Here is a 13,039-nt window from a genome sequence, read left to right as displayed (position 1 = left end):
CCTGCATTAAGAGTTGCCTCAGCTAGGCCGGTGTATGACTAATGCCTCGATTCGCCACTAGAGTGTAGCAGGAAGTCAGAAATCCCCATAATGAACGGCAAAAAAAAAAAGTAGTACTGCAAATTCAATTTACTGAAGTCTGTTTTTGTGGAGTGGAACCAAATTAAACCCCACTTTTCTTAGGTGTTCAGCAGGGAATCTTTTTAAAAAACCGATTCATGTCTACATACTTGGAAAGAAAAAAAAACCCTAAAAAGCAGAAACAATGGGCTCTGACATAAATACACTGACTTTCCACAGGATGGAGTGACTGAAACCAAAAGGCCTGACAGAGGAAGACAAAAGAGAGAGAGCAGTAAAAAGGAAAAGAGGGTGAAAAGGAAGAGAGAGGGAGGCAGGGAGGGAAGTGGAGCAAGGCAGTGGACGGACTGAAAGAGGAGTGGGGAGTCTTACTGGGAGTCTGTGGGACGTAGGGGGCCAGCAGCTTAGCCCTCTTCTTCTCATAGCCCTTCTGTGTGATGTCACCTAGGGGAGAGGCCAGAAACACCACACAGTTAACATTGTTCATTAGTACCAAACAAACGCAACTGAAATAAATTCTTTATTAATCCCCTTGGGGATTCAGGCACACACAAACATGCAGACCAGATAAGTACATACAACAATACCATATGGAATTACAACCCACTCACACCCCCTCCTCCACCTACACACACACACACACACACACACACACACACACACACACACACACACACACACACACACACACACACACACACACACACACAGATAAACACAGTAACCACTTTGCCTTGTACATTTGCAGGGGTTGAGTCATAATCATAATAATCCTCTTTGGACCAAAACTACTGAACTTTGCATGTCGACGGCTAAGTCCATTTACATGTGTGTAGCAGATAACACCATTGTTTTGCCTTACATTAGCTCCAGTGAACAAACATGACAACTGTGCATGGACCCACTAATGGCTAAGAAACCCAAATATGATGCAGCACTGGCTGATACAGCACGGCCGGAGAACAATGGCAGATAGAGGGCTATCGAGAGAAGTTGGGCTGGTCAACAGAGCAAAGAGGAAGCCATGTGAGCCACTTTCACATGGAACTCAATTGGTTGACCCTCCCAGCAACCAACCGTACAACCCCACCCACTCAGGACCGCCCCTTCCTCATTCTCCCATCAAAAAAAGAGAGAAGGGGGAGAGGTTCTGGCCTTGGACTGGCCGGACTCCCACCACCATCAGAAGAGGTTTGTTAGTTGGACAGAAACCAAGGTAAAGTCCACCCAGCCAGGCAGCCCCCAAAATACACAGTCTCTTTGTGTGACAAAACATACATGCAACATACACACAGTCCCCTAAAATTACAGGGTTCTTCTTTCACGCACACACGTGCACGCGTGCACATACACACAAACTCTAATTTCCAACCCCTCTCTTTCACTGTTCTTCTCTTTGTGTCACAAACACACACACACACACACACACACACACACACACACACACACACACACACACACACACACACACACACACACACACACACACTTCATCTCTCCTTGCCCGTGTGTCTGGTGAATTCACCCTATGCTTTGACAAGCGCAACGCTCCCAAGAGGAGGCTGCTTAGCCTCAGTCCCCCGACACCTCCTCAGACACTGACTGACAAAAAGTAGGACCCTCACCCAACCTACTGACATTAGGGTGGAGGGACAAAGGAGAGAGAAGATGGGGGTAAAGAGGGTAATGTGTTGTAGTGAGAGAGAGAGAGAGAAAGAGAGAGAAAGAGAGAGAGACAGAGAGAGAGAATGTGAGAAAGAGCAAGAAAGAGAGAGAGAGGGTGGAGTGAGGAAGATAAACACACTGAGAGGCGGTGGGGAAGTGAGAGGGAACATAACCCAGCGTGGACAAAACAACAATGGAAAGAAAATGTGGAGAGTGAGAGCCAGAGTTCAACAGCAGATGGGGGAAGAGCCGTGTGTGTGTGTGTGTGTGTGTGTGTGTGTGTGTGTGTGTGTGTGTGTGTGTGTGTGTGTGTGTGTGTGTGTGTGTGTGTGTGAGTATGTAGGAGGGCTGGATTAGCTGGGTCTGGGTGGAGAGCGAGGTCCCATGTGTGATTCAGACCCTTATATGTTGTGTCTTAAGGCTTTATCAGTTTCTCGTCTTTCTGTCTGTCTGTCTGTTCATCGGAAAAAAATGGCAGGCTGAGACAGCAAGTTCCTAATATGACTAAGAGAGTAGCTAGCCTGTAGTGCCATTAGGAGACTGGGATCTTGGGTTGCTTTCAATAGCGACAACAAAGGCGTTGGAGGAGGGGTGTGAAGCTGAAGTCATAACAGTGTGAATCCATAGTGAGAGGAATACAATGAAAGAGCAAGATAGAAAGAGAGTGTGATACAGGGGCACACATTTGGGAGATAAAAGGTAAAACAAAGTCAAGAGAGCGAGAGAGAGAGCACAGCACAGCGCAGCAGTGAGAAAGACAGGGAAGGCTGGGTGTGTGAGTGAGTGCCGAGGGGCTTTGTCATTCTCAGTGCCTAACAGCTCAGAGGGAACAACCAGCATTCAGCACTGTTCATGCCTGGGTATACACTCTGACCTGAGAACCTGGCCTGGCCTGGAGACACTGCAGCCACCGCCTGTCAAAACCTCACCCTCTCCGTTTTGCCCATGCTATTGAAATGCACACACAACACACACACACACACACACACACACACACACACACACACACACACACACACACACACACCTCTATCTCTAATCTCTCCTCTCCCCTTCTCTTTCTCTGTCAATGCTACTACAAATGCAGACACACAGAGGCCAACACAGATAGAACTACTCAAAGATACACAAGTAAACAAAATGACCCACACAATAATTCACACAAACACACATACACACAAAAATCAACCACAGATTGATGGTGGTGGACTGGAGCCCCATTGCTGTTGGAGAGAGGGTTCTGTCCAACCCAGTCCTGGTGCGTGAGTGGTGCTGAGAGGAAGGGAGGGGGGTGTCATAAACCCAGACAGAAGAGTGCCTGTACTGATCCTGGACACAACAACAGGCGCGGACTGGCACGACCACACTTGCATTGTGGTTGTCACTGGGCAGGCCGAACGGTTAAGAGGGGGAGAGATATAGGCGGCTCTTTGGGTCAGAACACACCACAAGTATGAATGAAAGAGAGCGACTGTGACAGCTGGTTCAAAACAGCCCAAAGGCTGTATGTTCTGAGAGCTAGACTGTGGTGCTGTGATTGTGAGCACGAGCAAACAGCAATGTGCGCGCCTGTGTGCGTGTGTGTGCGTGTATGTGTGTGTGTAATGAGAGGTCAGGGGACAGGATATGAGTGTTACCCCACCCTGTGTATGTGCTGCCAAAATCGGCTCCCTATGTCTGTCTAGAGAAAGAGGAATGTGCTGATTGGAGAACAGCCTTCTAATAGAGAGGGCCAACTGGCCTAGGGAACTAACCCATTGGCCAAAATCTCCCCGGAGGTCCAGGAAATACGCGTATCTGTGTGTGTGTGTGTGTGTGTGTGTGTGTGTGTGTACACAGCTGGTGCAGGTTAAGGGGTACCACAGTACTCTGACGAATGAATGCTGACTAAGCTAGCAATGGATTGGCATTGAAAAGCTTCCTCGGCTGGATGTATGTCAGTGTGTCAAAGCCCAGTCGCTGTGCTCGTATTTGGACACATGACACCAGTGGCAAAAGGTTCCCTCACAACTATACGCGATCATAATAATCCCCCCTCGTATCTTCCAGCACATTTAAGCTCGTCTTTATCAAGATGGGAGTATAAACAACCCAACTAATATGGCTGTTCTCATAGCTCATTAAAGAGCAGGCAACAGTGACCTTGTGACTCTTCCTTTAAACTGCTGCTGTTGACTCCTGACCTCAGGACAGGACAGAGAGGGAGCTGATCCCCTCACAAGTGAAGGCCCAGGGTCAGATCAGGGGCCTGCACACATACACACAAAGGCACGCAAACACATCTAACACCCTAACCCTATTGGTCTATAACACACACACACACGCACACACACACACACACACACACACACACACACACACAAACACACAGGCATCCCTTCCTACCAAACCAACTTAAAGTTAGCTAAACCCCATCATGACAACGTACAGCGTCTTTGTGGTCGAAGTTATTAATCACTATTGACCATTTCACTTTAAATCTGCACTGACATTGTTCAGTCTGATCCAGGGCGTCAGAACCTTTTGTGTGAAAGCCATGACCTCCCAGTTTACTGCTTGACTTGTTTTGGGGGCATCACTCCACGTTAAGCTAAACTTTGACCTTGGAGAGGTTAAAGCCAATGACAAGCCAATCAAATGCTAGTGGGGCAGCGTAGTTATACTTCCAACTATATTCTCATTTTATCAGATATATTCAAATAAGAGCATGAATTAAAGCGTCTTTTCATAACCAGTGAGCACATTCTCATCCCATGGGATCAAATACCTGCACTTTTGCCAAAGAGTTGACACACGACACACAAGGTATCCCTCTGCATCTGTACAGCAGCATGCCAGACAGTGAGGTTTACTAGTATACCTAACCGTAACTCCATAAATTTAATCACTCTCCTTAACCCTGAACTTGATGAATGCCTAACCAGTATGTCATTAATATTAATATAGTGGGCTAGACCATCCTAGGAGAAAAACATTGGGCCTAATGCATGAATCGGGCGTACGCACAGGTTTGATCTTAAATTGTGTGTGCGAACAATTTAAGAACTTTTGTGGCATTCATCAATACTTGCGTACTTCCCGCTTGTCCTTAGGGAAGATCACAATTTAAGAGTGCCCTATACCACACGTAAGTAGGGTTGGGAACCGAAACTCGGTTCCAAATTAGAACCGAGTAAAAATGCCGGGTACTGGGAACTCATCAAAAAAAGTTGAATTTCAATTCTGCTTATCGGTTACCAAAAGAGATATAAATCTTTATTATTGCAAACAACGGCTACATATGTCTGCAAGGACCTGGCGGCTTTTATATATATATATCTATATATATATATAGATATATATATATATATATCTATATCTGCCAGGACCTGTCTACTTTACGCATCAACGCAACCGCACCTGTGTGTCCATGTCCAATCGTTTTGATGCAAGCTAGCGATTAGCATGTTTGACCAGCATCACAGCAGCAGTTTGAAAGATGGACCGTGGTAAATGGTCCAAAGTATGGCTGTACTTAGCTTTATTGTCTCTTTCTTTGGCAAAGTGCAGTAAATGTGGGAAGTTTATTGGCTGCAAGGCAGGTTGCGCCTCAAATCTGACCAAACGCTTAAGGCAGAACGTCATTGATTTGAAACAATGTACAGTGTTTGACATCCTGCAGTCTCCGACCGCAAGAGCGTCAGACTCGGACAGCGTCAGCACGTCGCGAGCACCTCCAATACAGCCAGGGAAGACAGCAAGCCGCGAGACACTGTTCTCTTTGGCAACAAAAGGAAGTATGACCAAAGAGAAAACTGAGTGCCACAGAGCGGTAACAGCTTTTGGGGTGAAAGGGCTACACCCGTTCTCAGCTGTCGAATCCCCTTCATTTAGGTAGGAAATATTTTTTTAAAAAAAAGGTTAAAAAAATGATGGTAGGTTACTTGTGCAGTAACAGTTACTGTCATGTTGAATTTTTATTTGCAGGGAGATGACCAGGGCCCTAAATTCAATTAGTAGTGGAAAATGGACAATCTCTGCACAATCTCTGTCCCCTCACCTCCAGGCCTGCACGCCCAACTCCATCTGCCCCTTGGCTGACTGACTCAGTACATACTGACAGACGGAGCCTGAGAGTGGCAGAGCGCAAATGGAGAAAAGGCAAAGTCCCAGAGGACCTTCTCAACTTCCAATATCTTCTTTCCACTTTCTCCTCCTCCCTTTCTGCTGCCAAGGCTGCCTTCTATTGCTCTAAAATCCTGTCCTTTGCCTCTAATCCTAAGAAACTCTTTGAAACCTTCTCTACACTTCTTCAACCCCCACCTCCTCTTCCTAATTCCTCCCTTCTCCCTGATGACTTCGCCAACTTATTTGACAAGAAGGTAAACGACATCAGATCCTCTTTTTCTCAGCAATCGGTTAGTGCTGCTTGCACTATCCCACCCTCTGCATCCTCCCTCACCTCTCCACATCCCACCCTATCCTAACTCGCTCCCCTCTCCCCCGACGAGGTTCTAAACCTCATCACATCCAGTCGCCCCACCACATGCTCCCTTGACCCGGTCCCCTCCTCTCTTCTTCAGTCTATAGCACCTGAACTCCTTCACTATCTAACCCACCTCATCAACACCCCCCTCCAGGCAGGATGCTTTCCATCTGCCTTCAAGACTGCTAGTCACCCCCCTTCTCAAGAAACCATCACTTAACCCCTCTGGCATCAAAAACTACAGACCAGTTTCCCTTCTACCCTTTCTATCCAAAACTTTCGAACGTGCTGCCTTTAACCAACTTCCTTTGTACCTCCACCAGAACAACCTCCTGGACCCCAACCAGTCTGGGTTCAGGGTGGGTCACTCGACAAAGACGGCCCTCCTTGCAGTGATAGAATCGCTGCACTCTGCGAGAGCAAACTCTCTCTCCTCTGTCCTGATACTCCTGAACCTGTCAGCTGCGTTCGACACAGTGAACCACCAGATCATCCTCTCTACCCTCCAGGGGCTGGGTGTCACAGGCTCTGCACTCTCAATGTTTGCAACCTACCTGACGGGTCGCTCCTACCAGGTGACATGGAGGGGATCTGTGTCAGAGCCTCGCAGACTGACTACAGGCATTCCGCAGGGTTCAGTTCTGGTCCTCTCCTTTTCTCCTTGTACACTACATCCCTGGGTTCTGTTATTTGCTCGCATGACTTCTCTTACCATTGTTATGCCGATGACACCCAGCTGATCTTGTCCTTTCCTCCCTCTGACACACAAGTAGAGACACGCATTGCTGCGTGCTTGACTGACATCTCAGAGTGGATGGCAACACCACCTGAAGCTCAATCTGGACAAGACAGAGCTGATGTTCCTCCCGGGGAAATGTTGCCTGCACCGAGACCTGGCCATCACCATTGACAACACCGTGGTGATGCCAACTTGTGAGGAATCTGGGTGTGATCCTGGACGACCAACTGTCGTTTGCTGCAAACGTTGCATCGGTTGCTCGCTCCTACAGATTTCTCCTCTATATCATGAGGAGGATTTGCCCATTCCTCACCGACGAGACGGCACAGGTGCTCATCCAGGCTCTGGTCATCTCCCAGCTGGACTACGGCAACTCCCTCTTTGCTGGCGCCCCAGCGTCAGCCATCAGACCTCTGGAGCTTGTTCAGAAAGCTGCAGCTCGTCTGATGTTCAGCCGCCCTAAGTTCTCCCACACAACTCCCCTTCTCATGTCCCTACACTGGCTCCCAGTAGCTGCTCGCATCCAGTTTAAGACTCTAGCGCTAGCCTACAGGGCAGTGAAAGGAACAGCTCCTTCCTATCTACAGGCCATGGTCAAGCCCTACACCCCTTCCCGACCACTTCACCCTGCTGCCTCTGGACACGTGGTTGCCCCGTCGCTCAGAGGTCCCTGCTGCCGATCGACCCGGTCACAGCTCTTTTCTATCCTGGCCCCACAGTGGTGGAATGAACTCCCCACTGATGTCAAGACAGCGGAGTCACTGCCCATCTTTCGGCGCAGATTGAAAACTCACCTCTTTAAGAACTACTACCCTGTTACTTGTTCTTAGCACTTATTGTATTCACTCATAAAAAAAAATCTCTTTCTTGCACTTTTACTTTAGCACTGGTTTTGCTCTTAGATGCTTGTTTAGATGCACTTATGACCTCTGGTGACTGTAATGTAATGTAAAATGCCCTAATCTACACTCACTGGCCACTTTATTAGGTACACCTTGCTAGTACCGGGTTTGGACCCCCTTTTGCCTTCAGAACTGCCTTAATCCTTCGTGGCATAGATTCAACAAGGTACTGGAAAGGATGAGATCCATGCTTTCATGTTGTTGACGCCACATTCTGACCCTACCATCCGAATGTCGCAGCAGAAATCGAGACCCATCAGACCAGGCAACGTTTTTCCAATCTTCTATTGTCCAATTTTGGTGAACCTGTGCGAATTGTAGCCTCAGTTTCCTGTTCTTAGCTGACAGGAGTGGCACCCGGTGTGGTCTTCTGCTGCTGTAGCCCATCTGCCTCAAGGTTCGACGTGTTGTGCGTTCAGAGATGCTCTTCTGCATACCTCGGTTGTAATGAGTGGTTATTTGAGTTACTGTTGCCTTTCTATCAGCTCGAAACAGTCTGGCCATTCTCCTCAGACCTCTGGCATCAACAAGGCATTTTCGCCCACAGAACTGCCGCTCACTGGATATTTTCTCTTTTTCGGACCATTCTCTGTAAACCCTAGAGATGGTTGTGCGTGAAAATCCCAGTAGATCAGCAGTTTCTGAAATACTCATACCAGCCCGTCTGGCACCAACAACCATGCCACGTTCAAAGTCACTTAAATCACCTTTCTTCCCCATTCTGATGCTCGGTTTGAACTGCAGCAGAACGTCTTGACCATGTCTACATGCCTAAATGCATTGAGTTGCTGCCATGTGATTGGCTGATTAGAAATTTGCGTTAACGAGCAGTTGGACAGGTGTGCCTAATAAAGTGGCCGGTGAGTGTATATTCCACCTGACAACCACACAGTGGAACGCAGTAACAGTTGAACCATTTGCTAACATCACTGAGCTCAGATATTTGACTTTTCCACCTTGTACCATGCAGGAATCAGTTGATTGCTCAAACTATATCTGGAGGGAGGAGTGCATACAAATATGACTGTGTTGTTTGGACACCAGTATTTTCCTTGGATGATGTGTTTATTTATATGTACTTACATTGTTAATGTTCAGTTAATGCTTGAAAAAATAAAAATATTTTTGTTATCTAAACATTTGACCTCTTTTTATTACCATATTGGAATCAACATTCAGAATCGATAAGAGCCAGATTCATTAAGCAGAATCGGAATCGATAAAATTAAAACTATACCCAACACTACACGTAAGCCAATATGCACAGAAGCCAGGTTGCGTTTTGTGCTGTGAAATATTAATAATGATGATGAAAAATTGTGGTGTACCAAAACGTAGTTGATCTGTGATCCGTACGGATCGCCCCCACGGTTTGGGACGTATGTGAACTGCGGATTAATTGCAAAATTTAACCATCATAGTGAAATACGGTTTTACTGCCACTACTACTTTTTAAAGTAATAATTACCTAAATCTTGATGGAGAGTTGCAGCAAAAAGATGCATGCCGTGTTTTACTCTGAAGCATAATGATTTGCTGATTATGCAAAAAAGCCGTTGTGTGTTCACGTGACGAGGGCATGTTGAATTCCAACGAATCAATCAGGGATGCTTGCGTTGTAAAAACGCACTGACAGTCATGGCTAGTAGAGGAGCGGAAGAACTTGAAAAGCCTCCCGCATCATTTAAAGGATGAAGGTATCATGCCTCATATTGCACTTGAATTTAACAACTGAGTATAGCGGGCGTCCTAGTGGCGTGGCGGTCTATTCCGTTGCCTACCAACATGGGGATCGCCGGTTCGAATCCCCGTGTTACCTCCGGCTTGGTCAGGCATCCCTACAGACACAATTGGCTGTGTCTGCAGGTGGGAAGCCGGGTGTGGGTGGGTGTGTGTGTGGTCGCTGCACCAGCACCTCCTCTGGTCGGTTGGGGTGTCTGTTCAGAGGGGACTGGGGGGAGTAGCGTGATCCTCCCACACTTAAGTCTGCTGCCCTTATATAGGTTTATTGGGGCGTTTTCTTATGCTAATTGCAAAATGCCTGGCATGCGCATCCAATTTCACATCAAACACAATTCATCAACATACTCAGGTGGGTCAGAACAAAATTGGCTGGTGCTTATGTTTCGTGAATCACATGTCGGATTTTCTTATTTTCCTCTTATTGCTTTGTGCAAGAACAAATATAAGAGAAAAATAAGAAAACATTCAAGCATGAGGCCCACTGTTGTCTTATGTGATGCTAGCCGCTTTGACATTCTTTTCTCTATCCCACACAACAAACCCACATGCATTTTATGACGTGCGCACAATGTGATGTGTACACTCACATGCACAAAGACAAAGAAGCGCGACAGGGTTTCTGTGAGGAAGAGAAATGGATGGTCCAAGGACAAATTACTTGAAATTTCTAACACACTGACAACTTCTGTAATACTCTCCCCAAATTTTGTGCACTTTTCCAGGTTTATATCTGAAAACCATTTCCATGCCTCCATTCCATAATTCCATCCGTGTTTTCCGCTTTGAGGAAATCATAGGGCTCAACAGTCATAATAACATGTCTTGATGATGTAAGGAACCGACTGCTTTTACTGCACTTTTAGCATCTTCTACCATTTTGGTCATTTTGAACTTCAGCGCAGGTTCCAAATGACATGAAAATGCTATTCCAATATTTCATGATACTGAATCGAAGAAATCTGCAACTGACAATTATAAAGTTCTCAACTAACATATGTGTGAGAATAACATGTCATGCTGACCAACTACAAGTACTACATATTGTGTACTCACCTATACAGAGTGGCAAAATGAGCTAATGGAGAAAGGCTGTGTAGACAGTTACAAGCGCACACAGTATAGAGGAGATTTCACCATCAAGGACAAATTCATGAGAGACCCTATCACAAACAGCCACAAGCCCTCATCAAAAAAAAAAAAACAAACAAACAAACAAACAACAAAAGGCTATGCCAAACTCCAGCTCAAGCAGTTAGGTAAGGTTGTAGAAGACTGGGAGAAAGAAGATATTCTGAAAAGGACAAAAGATGACTGAAAACAACACATTATAGATTGCAGTTCAGATAAAGGTTTTATTCCATGTTAAACTGAGCAAGATTATTGTGTTAGTAGCCATTATTGGAGGTTGTTGCTGGTTGTCAATGCACAGGGTAAGATTGTGGCTCATATAATGAACTTAACAGTACAAAAACATATTTCTGCAAGCAAAATAGAAACCATGAATGATATCATACTGTAGCATCAGCCAACCATGAACTAAACAAATGAAAACATAAAATAAGAAGAAAGTATATTGTCCAGATTCCAGTGTACTTCCTCACAGTGAGCTGGGCTAATGCTCGCTTAGCCACAGGAATGAGCTAATGGCTGATGCTAGCATACAGTAGAGTGTGCAGACTGTGGAGACTTTACACCCACCCTTGGCAGCAAATACACACACACACACACACACACACACACAGTGAGATTAAAGTAAGTAAAGTGCATTAAAGTATAAAAACACTAGTTGCTAGAGGGGAGGTTGAGTGACTCAATGGCAGCAGGACTTGACTGCTTAGCCTCAAACTAAGCACTGGCTGCTTAACTCAGTGACACCAAGATGGCGAGTGAACATGTCTTCATCCATTCTCACTCTCAAATAACAATAGACTATTGTAGAGTGAGACTATTTGTGAAATTTACTGTTTCAATTCTTGCGGAAGCAGTGACGATAGTGAAGTCAGCTGGTGTCATTTGGTTTGCATCTTCCCATGTTTAGCATGGACACACACAACCACATGTAAGCTGGAAATGGCACGAACCCCCCCACCAACACCCCGCCCCCCCACACACACACACACACACATACAGAGCTTTATCTGTCACTGTAAAAGTAACCCCTTGTGTTCAGTCCCCCCACTGAGGGAGCTCAGTAGTTACAGCAGACTGTTCAGACTGGTCACAGTTCAGCTCATGGAGGAAGTAAAACTGTCATTGACATCTCCCACCATTTCCTTTAGCCTCACATGGTCAGTTTAACTCCCCATAGGCACAAAGAGGCACTTATGTAGCATATGTCACTCGTCAACACATAAACAGAGCAAAATACTTGAACACAAACACAAATGCACACACCAAAACAAACAAACATAAACAAACTCATCTGCAAGACCTATGTTAAAAGCCAACAAAAATCTCCAACTGTACTGATGACGGCCAGAGCACGTGATTTTCACATACACATAATAACCATCTAGTGCGCCCAACTCATGCTGTGTCCTAATCTGTAATCTCACATTACATCAAACCTAACACAGGGTTACGGACGAATCTGTAATGATCATATCTTCCTACCAGGCTACACAGATGTGGATCTGTCAAAGTTCAAATGACAAAATGTCTGCACTGAGGACCTCATGGCCTGTAGTGTGGGACTGTATTCTACAGCAGTGAGGTCACTGTTGGGTTTTTCAACAGCAATACTGGTTTGATTTGAACAAAGCTTGTCATTGTGCATCACTGGGTTGTCTTTGTCAGATGAATGTGTCTTTGCCAGAAGTATAATGCCATTTCCTCAAGATCTCATGAAAAACTCTGTATCAAAAGAATGCCCTTTTCCCTCTGTGGGTCTCTGATGAGTAGAGGGTGGCTGTAGAGACACGACGAAGTCAAGGATAACAACATCGTGCTTGCAAACACAAATACTCACATAGACATCCAAAGTGTGTGCATTTACATGCAAGTACACACATAAACATAGGGGGAGAGAGAAGAGGAGCTGGCGTCACCAACAAAACTTTATTTATAGAGCTTCAGAGCTGAACAACAAAAAACAACAGGCAGGCTACACCGAGAGCATGAACAAACCACAAGTGGCAGGAAATGCAAATGAATGGGTCTGACAAAAAGGCTCTACACAATGACACCTAGTTATTAGTTAAACTACGTGGACATAGCATATCTCCATGTCTCAATGAGCACAGGAGCAGGCAAAGAAATCTTGTCAGTTCTCAGTGATTGTTCAAACTACCCATTTTTTTGTTGAAGAAATTTGTCTCGACCACATTTTTTGTTGATAAAGACGGCTCCATAACACTCAGCAACTGGCAGTCTGAAATAATAGCCATTACTGGCAGAGAATACCTAAATATAATTCTCAAATGCTTTACCAGACACTCACACCAC

General features: G+C 45.7%; 1 protein-coding gene across 3 annotated transcripts in view; it reads right to left on the bottom strand.

Moving 5' to 3' along the window:
- The window catches only part of dip2ba (disco-interacting protein 2 homolog Ba), a 64,789-nt gene that overhangs the window by 39,852 nt on the left and 11,898 nt on the right, over positions 1-13,039 (bottom strand). For all 3 annotated transcript variants that reach the window (XR_008809867.1, XR_008809868.1, XM_056275173.1), the window contains exon 2: positions 454-525. Coding sequence is in view for 1 of the 3 variants with exons in the window: in XM_056275173.1 (XP_056131148.1) it covers positions 454-525 (72 nt within the window). In the remaining 2 variants the exon portion in view is untranslated. The remainder of the gene's footprint in view (positions 1-453; positions 526-13,039) is intronic.

The sequence above is a fragment of the Lampris incognitus genome, chromosome 2 (genome assembly GCF_029633865.1).
Source record: "Lampris incognitus isolate fLamInc1 chromosome 2, fLamInc1.hap2, whole genome shotgun sequence".
Taxonomy (NCBI): Eukaryota; Metazoa; Chordata; class Actinopteri; order Lampriformes; family Lampridae; genus Lampris; species Lampris incognitus.
This window is presented reverse-complemented; position numbering and strand designations above follow the sequence as displayed.